General features: G+C 32.4%; 1 protein-coding gene and 1 long non-coding RNA gene across 4 annotated transcripts in view; one reads left to right on the forward strand and one right to left on the reverse strand.

Moving 5' to 3' along the window:
* The window catches only part of LOC143194833 (leucine-rich melanocyte differentiation-associated protein), an 85,326-nt gene that overhangs the window by 46,998 nt on the left and 12,866 nt on the right, over positions 1 to 25,462 (reverse strand). Inside the window, exon 1 of one of the 2 annotated variants that reach the window (XM_076401561.1) lies at positions 3,998 to 4,279. The exons of the other annotated variant lie outside the window; for it this stretch is intronic. Within the exon in view, the coding sequence (XP_076257676.1) occupies positions 3,998 to 4,168 (171 nt within the window). The 5' untranslated portion in view covers positions 4,169 to 4,279. Of the gene's footprint in view, positions 1 to 3,997; positions 4,280 to 25,462 lie in introns of those variants that run through there. 2 annotated transcript variants of the gene reach the window in all.
* LOC143194835 (uncharacterized) lies at positions 1,267 to 23,594 on the forward strand. Of its 2 annotated transcripts, none has more exons than XR_013005396.1 (4): positions 1,267 to 1,970; positions 22,529 to 22,621; positions 22,669 to 22,865; positions 23,333 to 23,594. It is a non-coding gene; the product is annotated as an uncharacterized LOC143194835 (long non-coding RNA). The 2 variants fall into 2 exon arrangements; XR_013005395.1 differs by having other exon boundaries at positions 1,269 to 1,970; positions 22,529 to 22,610.

Raw genomic sequence — 25,462 nt, forward strand, 5'->3', positions numbered from 1 at the left:
GGCGCAGTGGTCAAGGCGACGGTTGTGCTGCTGTTGCGATTATCGAAGGTTCAAATTCTGCTGGGACATGGTCGTAAATTTATGTTTGTGATAGTTTAACATTTATGATTGTCATTAAGTAAGAGTGCAAAATCTGTCAAGGAAAATGATCTCAGATACACCAGTAACCAGGTTAGGTAATACCGGATGTCCCCTGAGATGATCTCTAAGTTGGTTATTCGCCATTCGGGAGGCTTAATACCGAGGAGCGCGGTTCGGAGTCCACATTCAACAGTAGGCCCAGTCCATATAAATCCTAGTAGGTAAAAAGGAGAATATAACAAGAAATATATCAGTACCCTTTTTATTTTCGACGGTTGTTCCTTAGTGGATTTTATATTGTTATATGATTAGCTATGTGCATATATACGTAACTCCACTGGATATCCTAAAAAAAAAACAGAACCAAAATCCATATAGAGTGACGAAATATAATGATTAATATGTTTACATTATGTGAGTTTCCTTTTTGTTTGACTAGGATTAGACCTGCTGTGTTGCCTTCTACAGTCGTTCCACCAAGTCCACACTTCTTTGTGTTTGTTGTAAAAAAATTGTTTTAAGAATAAAACTTTATTGATATAAATTTGTGTTGGAGTTCATAATTTTAACAGTTTATGACTGGCGACTCACAGCACGTTCAATTCACCTTTTGCGGTCTTACAGCTTCAGCAGCGATACTTTTGCGTTCATTTTCACTTCAACCTGTCTTCCTTTTGATGATCTGTTGCATTAATTTAAACTAATAATTTGAGTAGCAACAAATTAGATTTGTATTGTATACTCTTCTATATATATATATATATATATATATATATATATATATATATATATATATATATATATATATATATATATATATATATATATGACTGGCGACTATGAGCACGTTCAATTCACCTTTTGCGGTCTTACAGCTTCGGCAGCGATACTTTTGCGTTCAGTTTCACTTCAACCTGTCTTCCTCTTGATGATCTGTTGCATTAATTTAAACTAATAATTTGAGTAGCAACAAATTAGATTTGTATTGTATACTCTTCTATATATATATATATATATATATATATATATATATATATGTATATATACATAGAGGACTCCTTCTTTTTTGAAGTCGGTTAAAATTACCTCCTAACCACAACTTTCCTTTGTGAACTATAACGCGTAGCTGCGAAGATTGTTAAGCTGATTTCTTCACTATTCTTGAAGCAATAGGCAGATGTTACAAACACTAAAAACACTACAAATCTTTTTCGCGAAGAGTTACAATTGTTTTAAAAGCAAATGATAACTTAGCAACTTATTAATAAATATATATTATGTAGATGTCAGATGTTTATATTATTTTGTTCATCCCCTTTAAGTAGTTAATTGTTACTATACAATTCGATACTTTAGCTTAGCGACAATTAAAGTGAATTAAAAATGTCTTCTGTTACAAAATCACGTATTTCGTGAACGTTCCAGCACACGATAAAATCAATGCAATCAGTCACATTGCGCCATTTAAGCAATTCAGTGCCAAAACAATACCGGTTCATTTATTGCGTTTCTGACACTGAACAGGTCAAATTACAGTCAGGGTACAAAGAGCGAGAGCGTACAAACGAATTGCCATTAATCATTTTCCGCCTTAGTTGTCAGTTAGGTGGCTCGGTGTCGTTTTCGTACTATCCGAATAAAATTGATTGTTGTTCGATACGATACTTTTAAGCTGGTTTATATTTTTTAAGCACATTAAATATAGTTTCCACGTCGTGTTTCCATTTAGTAAAAAGTATACGTATTTTTTTCTTGGATGTAAAAACGATTTTTTGGAAGAATGAATGAATATTTTGATCTGAGTAAGTCTGCAATTTAATCAAGAGCTGCCACTCACATTGTCCCATCTCCAGGTCACTGGGACCAAGTATGGATGGTATGAATTGTAGGTATGAATGAGTAATTTATTTCATTAGCTTGTAACACAACATTATTTTAGTGAAACAGCACTTTTTTCTGATATACGTGAGATTGTTTATTCTTTGTTAGTAAACTGAATTAATTCAATAATACCAATATGCTACTCAATATTGATAATATTATTGAATGTTTTCTTAAATAATTGCTGATTTCTGTAGATAAAAGGGTTCAAAGTTTGATATATGTACAAATTGTCATAACGCTCATGGTACTATACGGTATATTTTTTTTGCTTCAAGAGCCTTATTTATAGATATAACTCACACTGGGTCACTTCCTGGTCACTGGGACCAAATATGAAGAATATGGTGGGTGTAAAAAAGTAGTTTGTTTAAATTTACTCCCATTTTCTTTATATTTTTTATTATTTCTGGAGATAAAAGTGTTCAAAGTTTGTTTTATGTACAAATTGTCATAATACTCATGGTACATTGCTTTGTTTCAAGAGCCTCATTTATAGCTATAACTCACACTGGGTCCAGGTCAGTAGGACCAAATACGGTGAATAAGGTAGACGTAAATGAGTAATTTATTTAAATATACTATAATTTTTTTAAATATATTTATTCTTTATTAGTATACTCAATAGATTCAAAAATGCCAATATACTATTCAATATTAATAGTATTATTGAATATTTTGCTAAGCAACTGCTGATTTTGGAGATAAAAGTGTTCAATGTTCGATATATATATATATATATGACTTGTCATAGTGTATCGTTTTGCTTGTACAGCAATTTTAAAAAGAAGCACAAAAGAATGATTTTAAAAATATAAAGTTATCTAAGAATAAAAACTAATTCATTATTAGTTGGAATTACATGAAATATTGACATGTATCGTTTAAGCACACGTCGACTCAATGTCGGTAAAATGGATCGCTGTATTAAAATAGAACTTAATTATGGCCTCTGTTAACTCAGTAACTACATTGTGCTAATTAGACTCGTTAGTTCTTTATTCTGTATTGTAAAATTTTATCTAGACTTTATACGGTTGTCTGAAGTCAGGAATATTTAAACGTAAGGTTAAATAGTGTTGTAGGTGTTAACGATAATTAGTTTAATGAATGTGTCAACAGGTAAGGTGTTTTCTCGGCTTAATCACGATAATTAGGAAAGTTGCGGACCTTGTTAAGTTGCTATTACGTCCTAACATCTAAGATTATACCAAATAGTTATAAAAGGAGATGTAACTTTTGTTGATATGTTATAGCATATTTGTAAATTAAGATTAAGTCATTTGTACATTTTGATTAACTTTTGAGATTGAGCATTGTTAAAGCATACATAAATACTATAAATAGTCATTTTAAACCTTTCTTAGTTTCTTGGAAATCTTAGTTTTGTAATGAGAAAGGAAAACCTTCATATCAATGTACAAGGTTTATCATATCATATTTATGTAATATGTAGGATCGTAGAACAGTAAATTCTGATTGGTACAAAGCATTTTTTTATCAGAAGTCTTCAGTGAAATAAGGAAAACGAACAAGAGACGCCGGATTGTTCTTCATCATGACAATGCGAGCTCTCAAACGAGAGACTATAGAACAACATCAAACAAGTGTACTCAAAACATAGAATTGATGGACCATCCAACGTACAGCCCTAATTTGGCACCCAATGACTCCTTTTTGTTCCCATCCGTGAAGAATAAACTTCGTGGTCAACGATTTTAATAGCCCGAAGAAGCTATTGAAGCGTTCAAAAATCATGTTTTGAAGATACCTCATTAGGAATGGTATAAATGCCTTGAAAATTAGTTTCAGTGTATGCAAAAGTGTATCGATTATCGTGGCGAGTAGTTTGAAAAACAATAAAAATATATTTGCAGTTTAATTATTTGTTTTTTTTTTCCTATTCCGGAAATATAAATAGTAACCCTCGTATACCATTTTAATGGATGTTGGATACATGGGTTAATATAAAAGTGAAAAGAACCCATATTAATTTTATAATTTTTTAAGTAAAGGGTGTAATCATAACATTTACCTCGACTCTTCTTTCACCCCGATTCCGATCAATTTGCACTTGTAAGTTGAGATGCGATCTATCTTCATCCTCATTATCACCGTGTCGCGTCACCAACATCATGCTATAATGAAACACAATACGGTAATTGAAAAAGTTCGTCATTCCGGCACCGGAAAATCCACTTTTCATTCCACCCCCAGACGGATTAAATATGCCCGGATCAGAACGGAAATAAACAAAAGGGTTAAAAACACGACCCGACCGAAATTCTCTGCATTATTTTTCCGCTTGTAGCGCGTCGAGTTAGGTGGGGATATAGATTTTGCACCACTTTGATGTTTCAATTAAATCGGATGGGGAAAGGAGGGTGAGGAAGCCCGACAAGAGACGTTGCGCTAGAACCGAAAGATTATTTATGACTGTGTTACTTGTATATCTGTAACTTGTTCAATATTTACGTTTCTATTTAGTAGTGGAGTAAATTAGACCGTTATCATTAAGTTACAGTAACAATTATTGTAACATATGCATTTGTTTGAATTTCTTTGCTATACCCATATACAGGAGATGGACAGAATAATATGATCACCTGACATATGGAATAATATTAATTTATTAATAGTTGATATTAGGTGTTGAGCCACCATTTCATTTTAAAACAGTTGCAATCTTCGCGGAATACATTCTGAAAGTGTCGTTGTCATGTCAATCGCTGTAATGATGTTGGAGATGGAAATGTGTAGTATACATTAAAAATCATCGTCGTCCGGAGATTCGATTACTTTCGGAACTATTCGTATATTCATCGGCGCAATCTACTCGTCGCAAGCCGAAATGCTAAAGGTCGATGTTGCCAAATTTACAGCTAGGCTAAATGCTTTATGGATGTGTTATGGATTTATGGAAGTTATATTGCGATGTTCCTTTTTACTCAAAAAGAAGGCCTTTTAGTTTAACATTTTAGCATTTTAACAGGATTACAAATATGGATAGTCAAAGGTAAGTTTAGTTTCAGTTGTTACAAATAGGATAAATTAATGAAATGACTTAAATTTTGCAGTGAATGTAAATGAATAAGTTTGTAAAATGACATACTGGGTAAGTAGTCATGTCTGTAGTGTGAATATGAGGACAAGCTGAAAAATTACAAATTATAACCTCTCTATTGTTTGTTGATTGACTGTAGGAAGAAGGGTTTTTGGATATCGCAGGCTTTTCGTGGTGTTCTCTATACATAAATTCAGTTGCCTGTAGGAAATAATGTAAACCTTGATTCATCTGAGCATATCACACTTCAATCAAGTTCGTTACACATCCAGGGTTCGTTGGGATTTCGGAATCGAGGCCCTAAATCATCAGCAGCATCCATGAATGTTAGTTTTGTGGAGCACTGGCCGTATCATTTTCGCCGATACGGTATTACTAAGTGAGTGTTGAGTTCTGCTGTCCGCAGTTGCTTTAAGTTGCCACATTCCTTATTTATCCTCGCCGGTCTCTTGTCAGTTAACTTTTAATTTCGTCCATTTTAGTCCGAATATTTTGAATCAAAATATCCACCTATTGCTTCAACGAAGATGAAGATAGAAATCTCTTTCTCACTATCTATTCTAAAACTCTGCATAATGGTTCAGCAATTGTGTTGTTCAGGGAAGATGTTTCATGATATTCAGATGCTCCTCAAACCAAGGGCAATCTGCTTGTCATAGTAAGAACTACATCATTGAGGATGTCGATATATTCATTCGCAGTAATCATTGATCACAGAACCAGCTGAATGACCACGATATTGCCGCTCAAATTTTAAAAACACTGGTTTTCGTAGACACGAAGAATGAACTATTATTGATTGACAGATTGATTATTTGTTGAACAATTAATAAAATGTCTGTGACTAGCATAGTTGAACTCTTATGACATATTAATAAAACAAGTGTTATCCTTATCTCAACGATAACATACATACAGTCATTTAAAAAACTCGGCCAGGCGTTTGAAGACTTGCGAAGGATACATAGTAGCAGCTTGAATTATAAGTTCTTCTGTACCCAGCGTACTAACTAGACATAGCGCCTTCTGATTATCATTTACTTAGATCGATTTGACATGGTCTGCTTGGTAGGGTTTGGAATGATAAAGAATTACGAAAATCGATCGATGACTATCGCTGAACCAACATCGTCCGACGTGGTGTCATCATGGTGGCAAGACAGGGAGACATTAAGGGAAATTATTGAAAATACTCATATTAAAATAGGCTATACCAATTTTTCTCATTAAATGTATTATTAAAGTATATTTAAGTATTTATTATCAGGACAATGTTTTAAAAATTAAAGGACAAGCAATTTTTAAAAATTCAGGTCAAGATTCATTCATTCAACACAAGATAATTCAAAATACTATGAAAGTAACAGTAAATTACCTAGAGAGGGTGTTAGAGGATATACCCTATAGAGTTATCATGAAGTACACGGAGAAGCTCTTGAAGAAAAAAATTTAGCCAAAGGCATTCTCTCTATTGGCCCTTTCTTTTCTGAAAGCGACTGACCTGTTGGTGCCGTGATTTAAAATAGAAGGACGATTATTTAGAAATATGCTACAGTGGCGATCAAGCTCTTGTTGTTAGACGCACCCTGGACTTTTAAATTATCTCTTTATCTATCAGGACCTGCTCTAAATACTTTATTTAGTTTAGGCCCATCCAAACAGGCATCACTTGTATCACATGCAATCAGTACATCAAAAAATAATTTTGAATTAATTTTTATTATTGCTTTGAAAATAACAACGATTTTGAATGTAGATTTTTCAATCGACTCTTATCACGTGCTTTTGGGATATACATTGTGGCAACCGCCACGACCCTTTAGGCCACCACGCATTCACCAACAACAAGTTCAAAGGTTGGCAACGCTGGTGGATTGGTACTATGCGGTTCCAGGCTATAAAAAACCACCACGACGATGTCCCGCTCTCTTTTCTTTTCTCTATCCTCCTGTAACAGTATCACTTCCACAGCGCTACCGTACTTCCTCTACCTAACCTAATATCCCGTCAATTCTCCCGTCGACCACATGTATCAATTATAAGTCGAAATAAACAAGTTTTATCCAACCAGTGTTTTTAGTTCTCGTGCAAATTCCTTCCAAAAATAGTGGTGAGTGTTCGGACAAATAACGCATGAACAGCCACACATTTTGACCGACCTAACGAATATTCCTACAACATATTAAGACTGGTGTAGTCTTTGGGACTATTCGATGGATGCCATATATTCTGCTTCAAATCCAGGACAATCATACCAACTTAATCATATCAACTCATATTGACCGCAATTGAACATTATAAAATAATAAGATAGAAGAAGATAAAAATACAAGAAGAAAGATAAAATAGAAGAAGTTTATAAAAGAATGTGTGATATTGAATAAACAAATGCACCACAATAATATAAAATTTAAAGAAAGTGAAGCTCTAGAATGCACTGTTTGTTGAGAAATGCTGCGGCTTTTTAAAAGCCTACCGTCATAAATAGTAATAATGTTTAAGTTTTTTTGTTTTTAACCAATTTTCTGACAATTTATTCTTTACTTTGAACCTAAAACTTTCATTTGAAACATAAACTATTATGCAGAGAAGATTATACAACCCATTTTCAAGCATGAAATTTATCCCTAAGCTGATTATCTCTATAACTGAATTCGGCAAACTATCAATAAATTGTTCAGAAAGTTTCAAAATAGTTACCGTTTCATAGTGTCCATAGTGTATTTATATTCATAGAAACATGAATAACTCTAGTATGTTGAAAGGTTTGTTTGAACCATTAGAAATGTCAAACTTTATAAGGTAAATTTCAATTTAAATTTATTGCAGATGGCAATATTACATAATATAAATTTAAAAAAAAATTAACCCTTGTTTAATTGACCCTTGAAATATTTGAAAAACAATCTAACCTAGCTGTTAAACTCTTTAGTTTTGACATTTATCTTCATAAAATAACTATTTGCCATTTAGAATTATTGAGTTATTTTGTGTGTGCAGAATCTCAAAATATTATTTCTGATATTCTTTAGCTTTTCCCATGTTTTAGTTGAAGGAATTTGTTGCCGAAGACCATCAAATAATTAATATAATTTAACTTTCTTAGAAACATATAGCTTCTTCATATATATTTTAAATTAATCTCCTAGAACCTTAACAATCTGTCCGAGGGCAATAAGTATTATTATATGATTTCAGTTATATAATATAACTACCCTGACATGTAGAAGATCACTTCAGTAAGTGATCTAGCTTATTCTAGAGATTATTAAATCTCACTCTGTGTCTATTAATCAGTACGTATGGTAGTTTGCGTTTGAGCCTACGCACTTCACTGTCATCGCGCACATTTAACTGTTTGGCGAGTGCATTGGGATGCACTAATAGTCTTTCAGAGTACTTCGCACTAATACTCCGAATGACACTCGTTTTGGGTTCTATGGGGATATCGCGCTGAATCAGTTTGTTGGACACGTAATATGGGGCATCGACGACGACTCGCATCACTTTATTCTGGAACCTCTGGAGTATAACTATATTAGATTTGCTAGTAGTATCCCACAGTTCAATACCATAGGTCCAAATGGGCCTAAGTATTGACTTATATAGCAAAACCTTGTTATCTAATGCTAACTGACATTTACGCCCAGTACATTACTTATCGCCCATAAGCCAGTACATATGGTTTAGTTTGACTCCAAGCTGTTTGCGTCTTGTCACTATATGTTTTTCCATGTTAAACCTCGATCGAAATGCATTCCCAGATATTTAACGTTGTCTGCTTGGGGAAGTTCATGATTATTTCATTTTACTGAGGGACAGGTTCTTCTATAAAGGGTGAATGTTACATATCGCAACCACAATTTGACTTGCAACAGTAGTGTTTCTTGAGGTCGGTAGGTCAGCTGTACACAATAGATATAACAATAGGTCTAGAACACTGCCCTACGGAATATCCAAATATGTTGGGTGTAATAAAATATGTCTGTGAGGTCCGATTTCAGCAGTTGAAAGTGCGTATGGGGCTAAAGCTTTTTCAATTTAACATGCAGTCCAGTGTGACACACCTTGTCGAAGGCTCGAAATATCGAGAAATGCAGGGGAGCAATATTTTATATTGTTTAAGTTTTTGTTAATTTGGTTGACACCTATGTATTTGTTCTATTGTTCCGTGTTTATTATGGAAGGAAAATTGATAGTTTAGAATAATATTTATCTCTTGTGAATGAAATTTTGTTTTGATCATAGACCAAAAATGTGCTGGAGGGCCAAAACGAATGAAGTAACCAATGAAAATACAAACCAAAAAAAATTCAAAGTTCATACTGATGTATGTCACTGATCACTTACTAATCCATTGAACCGATCTTGATTAAATTTTGTATGTGTTTTTGATTGGATCGTGGGATCGTTTAGATTCACAAATGGATCCAATATATAGGGCTGGATAGAATTTTAGGAATATTTTCATTACCTTTTATTTTTTTTAAATATAAATAATATAACAACCTATGAGGCCTGCGTGTTAATTTCTAATGATTTCAATCATTTCTAATGAATAATTATAATAAAAAAGAAGGTTGAAAATGGTGTTTTCGAAAGCTAACCTTCGAGCCGGATAACGTCTATCAGGTCCGCTATTATGACCATATAATTAAAAACCAATTTTCAATCTATTTTAAAAAATAATACATTTTAATGTCCAATATTTAATTTTTCCCTTTGTTTTTAAATGCGTACCTATCAGAGCAAGCGAATGTTCGCATCGATACATACATATCTTTCTGATGTTGATACATTTGGCGGAAAATTGGCGCTAACAGTTTCCGCGTTATTTAGTTGTAATTTTTCAGGTTTATATTTTCGATCAATTGATCAACTGATTATTTAGCATTTTTAGATTTCCATGAAGGAGCTTTTTACAAACTTTTTTCAACTATCTTAGCTGTTTTAGTATCATTGTGTAGGTGCGCATAAATGAAGCATTATTGTCAAAAAACGTACCTTTGAAATTTGAGCGTTTCCGCCGATATAATTATATTGTATTAATGAACTTATTACTAATAATTTAATCACTAAATTGTTTAAAAATCTAATAACACACTTCCGTACGTAAGTCACACTGAAAGTGACGACGAAAGCAAATACATTATAAACGAAATAAGCCAATAAGCCTATCAATAACTTCAAAATATTGATATTTAGTTAGATATTCGACGTTTCTTCAAAAGTCGTGGTCTAGCTCTCGAAGTGACCGGACGTGCCTCGAACTCCGATTGCTATTCCATTATAGTGTCGGTATCCCAATGTATCCGTCTACCTATGAATCGTTATACAAATAAAAGCAGGGTGCAAATAAAGAGACCCAAGATGAACAGCTCTCTCAAGAGCTTGGATCTGGCCGAGATTGAGATTGGATTGTTTTTAGTGGTATGTATGCTGTTATGAGCCCATCTTAAGGACTGGTATTCCTACATAACTAGGAAGTCTGTAATCTAACAGGATTCCTGTGTATGCATTAAGAATTTTCCTCCCGATAGGACACCATTAAAAAAATATTTCTTCAAAATTTGCTATAAAGTTAAATCTCTATTTATCTGCGATCAAACCACTATTTTTAATCAGTACATAAATATCTCTACATTTATGTTAATTTTAAATTTGAATTTTTTTTATCCAAATAAAGCCATTATATACAAAATATTTAATTATCTACTAGAATCCTTTTCTCTACTAGAATAACACCAAAAACAATCGACCTACTTTCAAATTCATTCCTGTAGTGTCGGTCTGGTAGGAAATGGGATTTCGATCAAATTTACACCTCGCAGCTGACGACTGATGAACCGGAAATATGGGGAAAAGGTCAGGTTAAGAATCCACGACGGGCTAGGGGGGGACGTCGACGACGGTTTCGGGGGTGTGGGCGTGACAGTAAGGGCGGGTTATAACTCTGAGCTTTACGACTCCTCGGGATTGAACGCTGTCGCTTCCCCGGGTTATAAAAAGATTATTTTTGATGGACTAATAAAGCGTGGACACGAAACTTGAGGCCCGGCAATGATTAGAACTGATGCGTGGATAAGTTGAAATTGTTTTGGCAAGTTCATAAGTTGGGCTAACGAGATTAGCGCGAAATAAAAACGACTGCGAATGGTCAATACTACGGAGATTGTTATTGTCGCAAATTTGGTGGCTATTACTGACCGCAAAATTGTTTTGTACGTTTTTTATTTTTTAAACATTAACTATCTTGTTAATCAATTATAGTTCTTCATTTTTATTATTTTTATATTGGTATTTTTTATTTTAATATTTGAATCGGCTTAGTAGAAATTCCTTAATTTTTGAGGAAACGAGGGCACCTGAAATTTCTTTGTTTAGCATTTGTAATTGTTCTTAGGCAATATTGCAAAATCCGACAAGAAAAATGATCCAAGTCAGGACAGTAATCAGGCTAGGTAAGACTGGGTGTCTTTTGGGTAATCTCCAAGTTGGTTACTCGCCAGTCTGTAAGCTTAATGCTGAGGACCGTGGCTCGGAACCCACATTGAACAGCAGCTTTAATCCAGATAAGCCCTAGTTGGTAAAAGGGCTTCTAATAAAATGAAATACGTCTCAATTAGGTATCCAGAAGTAGATGTACAAATGACATATCTAAAAATATTTTAAACCCAATTTTTATTGGAGCTGGCCAATACGCTGCCAACTCCAACTCTTAACAGGTCAATTAAAAAGTCCCTGGCCTAACATAGTAAGACACATTTTTTGGCACTTTTCTTTTATTCAACATAATTCCCTTCAAGGGTGGTACACTGATTATAGCGACCCTCCAACTTTTCGATACCATTTTTGTAGTCCGATTTATACTTTGGTTCATCATAGGCCTTAGTTTCGGCGATCACCTCCTCATTCGACGAAAATTTTACTAAATTCACTAAACTTATAATTCGTGATAATTCGTGAGTCAGGGTCAAGAAGTCTACATAGAAAGACCCATATTAAAAGTCGCCTTGGTTCACTTAAATTGTAATTAATAGTGAAAATAAAGTAAATAGTGCAAAATACAAGTATTATAAAAGAGTTTTAGTAATTGGTAAGAAGGTCTAGCTGAAATCGTCAGCTGTGAGAGGCGACAGCGCAAAGTGAACCAACAAATAAAAGGGCTTCAACGGTAATTCGCTACACGAGCTATCGAATAAGTTCTCCAACGACGAAGAGAGAACTAGTTTATTATTCACAAGTAGTTGTACTTTTTCAGCGTCATAATACGTCGATAGATAATTTATTTGGGCTCAAATTAAGTAATAGTGACGTCGACAAATGACATGACAGTCAGTAAGCCATATACGTAGAGAGGTGACATTAACTATATATTAGGATTTGGCTCTCTTTGCCATGTCTTTTTTTAATATACTAAGTCTATTTTTCATCAACGAGGGTTTATCTGGACTGGACATACACTTCAACGTGGGATCCGAACAGGTCAAGGTTCAAAATTATCTGTATTTTTTATTTTGTCATTCACAATTGGACAAAAAGTACATTACAAAGGGTTGACAATTCTTTCAGTACCGTATAATTGCAGAACTGAGTTCTGACCCGTATGCTTTGTTTTATATTAGAACATCAACATATCATATTTTAACATTAACATTAACATTAACATATATTTTGTACTAGGGCTGATATAATTAGTCAACTTCTTGAAAAAAAAATCAATTAAGGAAAGTTGTGTTCCCATGAAAATTTCCAATGATTTAATTATTTCTCTTAATCAATTGTGTTATTGTTAAAAGTAAATAGTTTTTACTGTAATGTACTCAATGTAGAAACTACATTCAGTTACCAAGTGAAATTTATTAAATTGAAAATAGACTTCATTACTATTTGACAACAAAAGTAATAAAACATCAGAGTTTACGATATTCGTGATGGAATAATTCCGAAAATGTTTGGCCGTAACCATTCGTGTGGCTTTAACTCGATTTGTCATTCCTTGATAGGTATTTTAAATGAAATTACCGGCCGCAATACGAACTTCGCGAAAGCCCATTTTACAGTTTTTCTCGAATAATATTACTTTTCTGGTTAGGAAGTTTACCGTTTTATATTGTAATAAGTTTAATTGAATTATTTGGAGTAAGTATTTTGTTTATTTGTTTGTTAATAAGTTAAGAAGACTCCTAAGATTATTGCTATTTTTCTATCTGGTAAAACTCATGATCCATCTCCAAAAATTGATATACTAGTGTGAGTGAAAGATGTTTTAAAGTGTGAGTACAGTTTATTCTTTTCAAGTTAAAAAAATAGCAGTATGTAGGTGTCGTATTAAAGCTGTAAATAATGGCTGTAAATAATTATTTCTTTATCAAATGTCAAGTTAATCTTTACACTCTAAGTAGGTACTATCATTAAGCTAGAAAACAAGGAAATAATGAATGGGAACCTAAATGGAAACATCCGTAACCAAGTTCTCATCGTGCTCTTAAGTCTTTAGAGGGCCGGAGGTAAAAAGATCACAGATGCTCAACCCACAATAGAATCTTAAAAAAGAATTAAGTAAATAAAAATATTAGTTTTTCTAATGGAAGTAAATTGAGAGGTTTGAAAGCTGAAAATTATGCTTTTTCACATGCTTCTCCGCAGATGGCTTTGAAACAGAAGAATCTATGCCTTTAACTTCATGCTATTATGAACTAGACAGTATAACATCAAAAAGACCAATGACTAAATGTACATGTAAGTGTAACATATATATTTATGATTCTGCTACTATATTATTTTATCTAAATATTGTTTTTGGTACCAGGGACCTATTTTAATTCGTTTGTGTGCCAATATATCTCTAGACTTTCTTAGTAATTGGCAAAAGAATACATAAAACGAAGTTTTTCATACAGATATTATGTCAAGAAATGGTAATTTTTTTAAAATGATTAATTGCGTAGAATATCCTGAGCAAAGGTAATTTGATAAGGAAATTAATAATTATATATTCCTTGTTCTGATGGATGAAAAAATAAGTAGGATTACATAGGGCAAAAATGAAAAATTTTGCATAGCTGCATATCGTATGGATATTGTCCAATTAAGTACCTATAAAAATATATAAAAATGAAAAGGAGGTTTTGTAATATATGTAATATGTAATTACTATATTCAATAAGTTTAAATATTGTATTTTTAAGTATATTTTGGACAAATTAGTTTTTAATATACAGTTTTTTAGTTTATAATATTTAAGACCCATACCAATAACCATGTACAATTAGAAAATAAGTTCAGTCAGATTATATATGGTTTTTTCCGTGTCTTGAAAATGTTTTAAACAAATGTCAACTAGTAATTAAATAAAATATTTAATTAAAATTCTATTTTTAAATAATTTGAATATTTTTTAATCCTATTAACTCATTTATGATTCATTCCATGTCAGCCTATTCTATGATTTATGTCTATTGTAACTTACATTTAAATTTTTAATATCATGGTTGATATAGTTAAAAAAATTATTAATCCATTATGTTCATAGGATACAGAAGTGATAATGAATATATTGATGATAACATTTCTACTGAGTTCCCACCACCTACCATTTTTAACTACTCTTTCTTCACTTATTACCAGACAATGTTAGAAATTATGTTATTATATTATTAGTACATTTTTAGATACGTATTGGCTTAAGACAGAAAGGCGGTTAGGACCTATTTTAATTCGTTTGTGTGCCAATATATCTCTACACTTTCTTAGCAATTGGCAAAAGAATACACAAAACGAAATTTGACGAAAATTTTCATACAGATATTATGTCAAGAAATGGTGATTTTTTTAAAATGATTAATTATGTAGAATATCCTGAGCAAAGGTAATTTAATAAGGAAATTAATAATTATTTATTCCTTGTTCTGATGGATGAAAAAATAAGTAGGATTACACAGGGCAAAAATGAAAATTTTGCATAGCTGCATATCGTATGGATATTGTCCAATTAAGTACCTATAAAAATATATAAAAATGAAAAGGAGGTTTTGTAATATACATAATATGTAATTACTATATTCAGTAAGTTTAAATATTTATTTTTAGATACATATTGGCTTAAGACAGAAAGGCGGTCAACTAGTAATTAAATAAAATATTTAATTAAAATTCGATTTTTAAATAACTTGAATGTTTTTTAATCCTATTAACTCATTTATGGAGTGATTTCAAAAGTTCCTACCACCTACCATTTTTAACTACTCTTTCTTCACTAATGAATTTATCATTTTTAGATACATATTGGCTTAAAACAGAAAGGCGGCCAGGAGTGATTTCTGGAAGGTAGAAATAGCGTATGAAGATGTGGAGTTGACAGTTTAAACGGAGATCGCTATGGGACATCGATTTACCTTGAAATTGCTAAATATCAAAATATTAAATATGAACCATTATTATAGGATTACGAATGTGATTAAGTGATTTTCAACATAAAATCTGCGAAAAAATATGGGCAAGTGTTTAAATTGAAATCCCTAACCCATTTTCTCTACTTGAAGGAAATGTTTCCTTTTGTCAATCAGTTTTTCAAATTTAAATCGTGAAATATTTTTTAAGCCGAAATGTTGCAACGCTTGACAATATATTTAATAAAATATATTGTAATAATTTCTCAGAATAAGGCTTTTGTGCTCTCTTATATATTTTGTGTTTAAATATAATGACAATTAACTGAATAAAGATCATATACTTCGAAGCCAAAACATTATATGTTTATTTTACTTTGAATATGCCTTTTGAAATGTACTGTTGTTTTATTCAATTTAACTCATTTAATTATTCATCCACTTGGTGGTATAATTAAGTTGAGACTGGAAAGCTAAAACGAACCAGTTTATTTTGACCGCATCATCATTCGCGCTAACTGTTTGACATTGATAATGTTTGCAATTGGACTTGTAACGCCGCACGACTAAAACAAGCGAACTGGAACCAATCAAGTTTAACCTTTGAAATAAAAAAAACTCAACTTGTTTTTTATCACTAGCAGTTACAGCAGAACGAGGGATATTCAGTTTAAATTAGATTTTTAATTATAGTTTGTTTACTTTTCATCTAATCTTTAATGCATATGGAGAGCGAATTAATTTTGAAGACATTTTACTGTAAATATTGTGTGTTTTTTAAAATGCTGCGGAAAATTCCATTTTAATTTTTTAAATTGAAAAAATCTACGGAGGAGATATTTTGACTTTTACATGACTGTAAACTTGGGGAAACTAAAATAAATTGGTGGTGGTGGTTCCAAAAACATAAGAAAGGTGAATATGACATCGAATGCAAAATAAAGGCAAACATTTAGAAAAAGGCTAACGTAGATAATTAATGACAATTTTTTAATTAAAATGTTAAGCTAATTATTCTGAATAAAACTTAAAAATTATCAAAGAGTTTTCTCCAAATCTGCTTGTATAACTTTTATTATCCGTCGTAATATTTATAGAATGTCACACCAAAATACCATTTTTAGATATTTTCATAAAAATGGAAGTGTTACTTAGATCATAGAGTACTGTAGTGTATTAGTTGTGTAGATTACTGAAATATACCTCGAATATTTTCCACATTGATTTGCTCTGTCGGGAAATGTGTTCATATATATATGGTATACTACTGAGTATCTATTCTATGTCAAGAAGCTGGAGTTGCGTTACGATAACGTTTGTTTTTTTCCTTTAGTTAATTTAGCTCCGTGGACAATCTTTAAATTCAAAAGACTTCCTGAATATTCAATATGGTTTTAATTCTAAATTATTTGGACTGATAGTTATACGAAGTGAACCACATTACCACGGATAAATTAGTTTTATAAGAATTTGAAAAACGTTTGCTTAAATTTCAACTGGGACTTTAAAAGATCCTAATATCCTAAGATCCCATTTCAATTTAATATATAACATTAATAAAATATATAAACAATCTAACAATATATCGTTTATTGAAAACATTTTTTTTTCGATTAACAAAATTTATCGTTATACCTAATACTATTTTATTATTTTTTCGATAATAGTCCTATACAATATACAGCACCAATACCATGGCTTGGAGGACGCAACAGTTAATAATAGACATAAAGGACGTCATTACGTTTATATTGCATAATTTGGTTGTCCCTAATAACTAAGGTACCCTCACATTATCGGTAACGACAGTTGCTAAATTAAGATATGACTTAGCAACTAAACTATAGTTAACATTACTGTAAATTAATCCACACATCGTAATTATATTATAATTACTAATCGTAATAATATTGTCTAAGTTGAAAAAAAAACTGCTTCAATAAATAAACCTTAATTATTTAATATACTTGCTTTTTCTATACAATCGGTTGCATAGTAGAACTTTCTTAAATATAAATGCTGCTATAATAAAAAATTGTTAAATTTAAATATCCAAGAATCTTACGGTTTACGGTTTCATAGATTTCCAAAATAATTCATAGAACCTATATTACCTTATATGTTGAATTTTTGACATCAGTAGTGAAGAGTCAGTTCAATATTTTTTTTTAAATTTTTAACATGAGTGGAAACATATAGCAAATAAGTTATATTTAAACAACTGACTTCAGAATTGGAGATTGATTAATGCTAGCCAACGTTTCGTGATCCATACGGTACAACTTCAAGACTGGAACAGTAATGAATACTGAGGTATTCCTGTACTGCTATCTGTCACGACTGTGTGATCAATCGAGGTACCCTGTTTGTTATGCTCTGTTGTGGAAGAACTATGTTAAATAAAATATTCTTTAATAAAATAATTATACAAATGACAAAGGATGTAATACAAACGATATTTAAGCAATTTTAACTGGTAGAAATCGTCTAAGAAATACAGAGCACGAATTCATAAATATGAACGCCCTTCAACGTGTATCGATACATAAATAATCATATCAAAGAATTCATGTAATTGGCGCACAAAAATTATTACAAACATATAAGATAGCTAAGCTAATACCAATATATAGATGAGCCGAAACAGAAGCAACAAAGTTAATAGGCAAAACAAAGGTTAGATGTCAAAAAACGGAACTTTCAACAAGGAATATTATTTGAATGTTATTTGTAATTTTTATTAACCCAACTTCAAATAAGGAGCAGGTTCTATGTTCGGCTGTATATTTTTTAATGTATGTTCGCTGATTTCTCCGTCTATTATAGACCGATTTTCAAAATTCTTTTTTTATTCGATTTATTATATTTTTATTTTAAGAGTGCACTTCCGAGGTGGTCCTCAGTCCTCGAAAGGAAAATCTCAAATTTCAAAGGCACATACAAGGTTTTCACATATTTTTCAAAATAATCAGATCTTTTTATTTAATGGTATAGCTGAACTTACGTGATGAAAAATAGGAAGTAGTTCAGTGTAAAAGCCATTCAGTTAACTTTTCAAGCACTAACCATATCCTATGAGATGTCGTAGAAATACTACAGACAAGTGTTTATATGGTGTAATGATTAGAAAGTGAAGTGCACCTGCGGAGGTTGCGGGTTCGATTTCCAACGAAGACAGCAGAATTTTTTTTCTAGTCTGGTTGGAACTTTTGTCAAATCACCTAGACTATGTATCGAATCACGGGACCTGAAGCCTTCCTTATTTTCAATCATGGTTTCTTTTTTGCTATTATTTTATTTTATTTTATTCCTATTATATATATATATATATATATATATATATATATATATATATATATATATATATATATATATATATACAAATGAAACCGTTCTCATATGAAGCGGATAACGAATCAAGATCACCTTGGTGTTAGGTCTATCAGATATCACATATATAAAATATATATAAACAATGGGTAGTTTTTTCAATATAAACATAATTTGATACAATTATTTCAGTGGAAACGGTCTGTCTGGAAAGTATCCATAGAAAGCTTAGATATATGTAGCTGAGGAATATATAAAATTATCTTTTTATACCATTGGATAATACAGGATTTAAATGTTATTAAGATAACCAACGAAGAAGTTTAAAGGTACTTCCAGACATTGTTATTACGTCTTTTTTTCTGTTGTCATACCGGTCGAGAACTATACATAAACATGAACTACAGAGATATGGGAAGAACCGTTATCTATAATAACATTTTCGATTTGGAAGAAATTGATCAGACACACTGACAAATCTTGAATACGTGTTACATATATTTCAAATTAACAGCTTAATTGTTCACTTGAATAACGATTCTGAAAGTGATACTGATTGAATAAAATTTTGCGAATGTGAAAGGAGTGAAGAAAACGGAAATTTTCAGAATATAGATGAGTATTTGATTAGAATGTATAGAGACGGAATACTAACTGTTATGCAGATATGGCAACTGTATTAAAGATGTCAACAGGTAGTAACAGAACAAACTAAGCAGAAATACATTGATACTAAAATGACTTGACAAGGAAACACTGCGTCGAAGGAAATAAGACTTAAACCTTAAAGGTAAATAGGCTCTCTAATGAAAGTAAAATACATTACTCGGTTATACAATTGTTTATTAGGCCGATTATGCTTCCACGATAAAAGATAACTAGAAATATCTTCTAATCATCTCTTAGGTGGTGTCGAAAAATATTCAATGTAAATATAATAAAAGCACAATCTTAACCTACAAACTATTATGACTGTATAATTAATTGTAGTTTAAGCTTTTCGATACTATATGATTTAGATGTACTACAAGATTAGACTAAATTATATCTGATAAGAGTATTTTGTATATATCAAAGCCAAAATGAACTAAAACTCAAATTTGATGCGGCAACATTGCGACTTCCTAACGCTATCAATTTAGATGACGCAACTTCAGTGTTTTATTGAGCGGGCTATAGTTGTCTATCTCTATATATCTATCCTCTTCTATTTTTAGTACATGCGCCTAACGTGGTCTTCTATCCACATAAAGGACTATTCCACTCTTGTCGGCTTAGCCTCGGCCTATCCTATATAAAATCCTATATCCTATAAAAAAAATGCATTTACAACCATATCCCAGCGGGATTCGAACTAGCGACTATCGCAGCAGTAGAACAACCACCATGTCACATTATCCACTCCTGTTACCGACCCGGAGGATAAGATTGAAGTTTTATTTAAGGTCCTATCATTTGTTGATCACAGCAGTATATTAGAATACTGAGATTTATTAGTGATTAATTTGGACAAAGTCGAACAAATTAAGAGAAATAGTAATTAAACGTTATTCCCATTTATCTCATCTGATTATCCCGAGAAGAGCCCTTAACTGTGTTCAAACAAAAAAAAATCGTTGCAAAAAATCAAGTCGGCTGGATTCTATTTAAATTCGAACTCACTGACTACGTCGGCATAAAAAACATCTCGTATAATCGAGAGCTAGGCTTTAATTAGAGACAAATTAAAAGCAGCATCACTCCGTTCGGAATACGTGTGTTTCATTGAGAACTAATTTGTTTCGAAAGAAGATGAATTTATAGCGTCATAATAACTCCGGTCGTAAATGAGGTCATAAAGTTTGAATAATGTCTTCAAGATTATATATGATCTGGAAAAGAACTACAGTTAATAGACGTTATAAAAATGTGATACAATGTATGAATATAATATAGAATTTATGTTATTTATAGCATTGGGTCTGTTTCAATGTAAACTTTTTTTAAACAGCGCATTGTATGAATATTAAATTCCTCTTGATATATTTGTTTTATTATTGTCATATTAAATTATTATATATATAATTATATATTATGTTATTATTATCATTATAAACAATATTGTCATATTGTTTTATACTGGTATAATATAAAACAGTTTCGTTAGGGACACTACACATATTTAAACGGCCTGCAAGAGGTTAGTGGGATTGCCAAACATTTTAAAAGTAACAATGTATTGCATCTCGATTAAATATTCGGGAACATTTTACGTTCTGTTTTGCAAAAAATTATATTTAGCCTGAAGAATTAATATTTTTCATGATCAACTGGATTATTAGCAGTACTATATAAATACAATGGGATACCATGATAGTACCTTGGAGATTTTAAGTTGACTATGTTAATGGTAAAGGTGACACAAACCTAAATATTTTAGTATCAAAGGGTTTGATGTTAAGGTAGTAAGAAAGGATAAAAGTCTTACCTACTTTCTTCTAAATTTATGGAATGTGTGGATTGTTGTTGGGTTAAATAAAAAGTTCAGTAATACAAGATGAATTGGCGTTATAAAGATGTTTTATCAATTATCCATCTAGTAACAACCATCAAAACATGAGAACATTACATTTCAAGAAATTTTTTTAACGTACACTCACTCACTGTGTGTCTCTCTTCATAGTTACAAAGTTCTATTGACCCAATAACTGAAACATAATGATCATATATAAGAAGAAACTTCGTTGAGTTTATTATAAAATGTCAATTAACAGATGTATATATTCTGGGTCTCACTTAATTCTGTATATATATACAAGGTCGTCTTATATATATATATATATATATATATATATATATATATATATATATATATATTCATATATATAAATGAGTCACCATATATATAAAAATATATAGTGACTTCATTGGTCTGATTTGCGTTAAGTAAAAGGCAATTATTATTCAAATTAGCTGTCGATGTATGTGCCTTGCTACTGAACGAACCACATCAAACGTTTTCGAAACTTCCGAAAGCTTTACCCTGTTATTGTTACTTTCCATACATCTGAATAAACCCACGTAACCACCTTCCCCTATTGAATTTTACCGATGGTAAAACCGTCGAGGGCGTCAAATTAGCGGTTCTCTACGTTTCAGTCGTTTGTAGGTATTATTAATCGCCATGGCGCTGCCATACGTATTGTTAATTTTGCTACGATCACATTTCTTGAATTTTTTCTTGAATGTTTTTTTATAACGTGATACTTCAAATTATAGCTAATTTAGATGCTGAATAATTAAAGATGGTTTTGTAAAAGCCGCCATTGATTATTGTTATAAAAAGTAACAGGAGATGTATCGGTACCAATATCAGTATTTCTACCAAATTCCATTTTTTTGTTAAGTTTAATTATATAGTCTGTTAAAAATAACAGTGAACTCATGTCATCAAGATATATAATGTATTGCCTGCCGCAATTTGTAAATTTGTTTTATCATCAGACAATATTTTCTTTCTCATTTTATTCTACTTAAGCTGGAAACGTCGCCTGATTTTCATGGAATGAAAAGTTCTTCAAATATTAATTACAATAACTAACATTTAAACCGGCAAACATTGTCATAATGCTCTGCTTACTATTAGTCTGATTGAAAATGTGGAAGCCAGATAGAACAGATTGCGTCCCTAATCAGTTACTTTGAACAGGAACGAGATAATGGAGGCCCTCTCTTGCCAGTAAAATGCGTTGATGTTGTTGAATCTTAAATTTCTGCGGTCTTTACTAAAAATGTATTTTAGCGTGTTGCAGCTGCTAGACGAAACGGGTGATGAATGAAGATCACTTTGATGTTAGCTCTATCAGAGATGAAATATATGAAATGTATAAAAACAGTGAGTAGTTTTTTCAACATAAACATAATTTAATGAAAATATTTCAGAGAAAACTGAGTACAGTCTATAGAAAGTATCCATAGAAAGCTTAGAGATATGCTGCTCTTTGAGGAATGTAGAATATAGATAGATTGAAAATTAAGAGCTTAGTTATTCACTTGAATGAAACTTTCTGAATATGGAATTATGATTCAATGCAATATTGTCGGCAATACAAGGCGCTGAGAGTGGAAACAACCAAAAGGTGAGTATATGATTAATATACGATAACTGTAGAAAATCTTATTATAGACTGCGAAAGATTTATGTGCACAGATATGTGTGTATGTAGAACACAACAGAATATATTTGAAAATGTTTGCGGAGAGGAGAAATACTAACTGTTTTGCAGATATGGTAAATGTATTAGGGAGAATGCAGTGATTAAATCTGCTTTTATCAAGAATGATGCATTGAATATACTATTATTATTGGTATTTTGCATGTTTGTATAAGGATTATATATATTAGGGGCTTTCATGTATTCTGAAAATTTTTTACTTTAGAAGCCATTTTTTGAAGAACATCAGTACAAAAAAAAATAGTTACAATCCTGTCCTTTATCTTATAGAATTCATTCCTATCTTATTGGAGATGTGGCGATATAATGTCGAAACAACGATGTTATATAGACAGCGGCCCAATAATCAATTCATTTTCGCATTTTTTTAGTATTTCCAAACTGGCCAGCCAAGCCATGCTGCATCGATCTGAATAAATGGTAATCAAGAGCTAATATAACTGGTAAAATCTTTGGGAGTGAGGAAGGTGAACTGGTGAAGAAAAACTTTGAACCCATTTGAAATGTAACATTAATGGTGGGCGTCAGCAACAGTGCATTGTAATAATAGTAGTAACATAATAATATAAAATAAAAAAACTGTTATTTTAAGTAAATAAAAATGTCAAAAGATGTTCAAAATATTGAATTTAACCATCAGGTTTGATTGTTTAAGAGTTGCTCAAAATACATGCAAATATACAGTTAATAGCCGTTATAGATGATATGATACAGTGGATGAATATGTAATAAGTAAATGTTAAAAATGTATGTGTGTAATTTATATTGTGGCGACCGCCACGACCCTTTAGGCCACCACCAATTCACCATCAACAACTACAAAGGTTGGCAACGCCGGTGGATTGGTACCATGCAGTTCCAGGGTATAAAAGACCATCAGGACGACGTCTCGCTTTTTTTTCTTATCACCGTCCCCCTGTAACAGTACCACTTCCACAGCGCTACCGTACTTCCTTCACCTGAACCTAATATCCTGTCAATCCTCCCATCGACCACATGTATCAATCGCAAGTTGAAATAAACAACTTTGATTCAACCAGTGTTTTTAGTTCCCGTGCAAATTCCTTCCAAAAATAGTAGGGAGTGTTCTGACAAATAATCGCAGCGGCAGCCACACATTTCGACCGATCGATCGACCCGACGAACATTCCTACAATTGGTGACCCCGACGTGATCAAAGTGCCTAACAGGTAAATCAACTCAACATAAGCCACTCGACAGGTGCTTGACACGTGCATGGAAGGATAGCACGAGGAACGGAACTCATCAACATCACATGGTCGACGACATCCCTCGAGACTAGCCTGATGGACGAAAACCACAGAAGCCCATCATGTATACCAGCAACACATGAGCACCCTCGCATCACGAAACGGGACACGTAACACATTTACAAGTACCCTCAAACAAAGCTAAACGCCTCAAGACGAACGACGTCCTGCTACAGCTCCGATGGCAGCTGATCCCGTAAAACTCCTCGCTCAGGTTGGGATCCCCATCTCATCAGTAGTCCCCGGGCGTTTGTTTGCGTGATTGCGGGTGTATTTCGGAACTTGCACCACATTTAGGTACGTTCCACGGCTGTTCCACTAGGAGGGGAGTTATGTGGCGACCGCCACGACCCTTTAGGCCACCACCAATTCACCATCAACAACTACAAAGGTTGGCAACGCCGGTGGATTGGTACCATGCAGTTCCAGGGTATAAAAGACCATCAGGACGACGTCTCGCTTTTTTTTCTTATCACCGTCCCCCTGTAACAGTACCACTTCCACAGCGCTACCGTACTTCCTTCACCTGAACCTAATATCCTGTCAATCCTCCCATCGACCACATGTATCAATCGCAAGTTGAAATAAACAACTTTGATTCAACCAGTGTTTTTAGTTCCCGTGCAAATTCCTTTCAAAAATAGTAGTGAGTGTTCTGACAAATAATCGCAGCGGCAGCCACACATTTCGACCGATCGATCGACCCGACGAACATTCCTACAATATGATTTCCGGGTTAGAAACAATTAAGTCGAAAATAACTATTGAATAATAAAATGTATTTAAAAGAAAACTTATAGAGCAACTTACGTTTAATTTGACTATTTCAAGTTACGTTTAATATCAATCTAATTTTCGGATATTTGAATAAATTTTATTTCTTTTCGATAACATTCAAGGGTTTTGCTACTTTTAGATACTGACAGCGATATAAATTAGGATGGATATCTTCCTATATTGAGTTTTATCGACGTTGGAATTGCCACATTCAGTTCCTTTTTCGGTTTCATTGGGGTGCGAACTCGATTAATGAAAGGCACATCGGTTTATATTGACCTAGTTGAGATGATTCCTCGGTAAACGCACCTTAAAGTGTTCTCCTGTACATTAATTTTCATTAAGTTTCAACGTTATTTGCTGTAAATTTGTTATTACTTTATAATTACCTAACTTGACATATTTCAGCCTTCGATATAGATTTTGCATAATTTAGTTCATCATGACAGAGAA

Source organism: Rhynchophorus ferrugineus, unplaced genomic scaffold (assembly GCF_030347505.1).
Source record: "Rhynchophorus ferrugineus isolate W39M unplaced genomic scaffold, kcgeb_rfMv2 rfM4, whole genome shotgun sequence".
NCBI lineage: Eukaryota > Metazoa > Arthropoda > Insecta > Coleoptera > Curculionidae > Rhynchophorus > Rhynchophorus ferrugineus.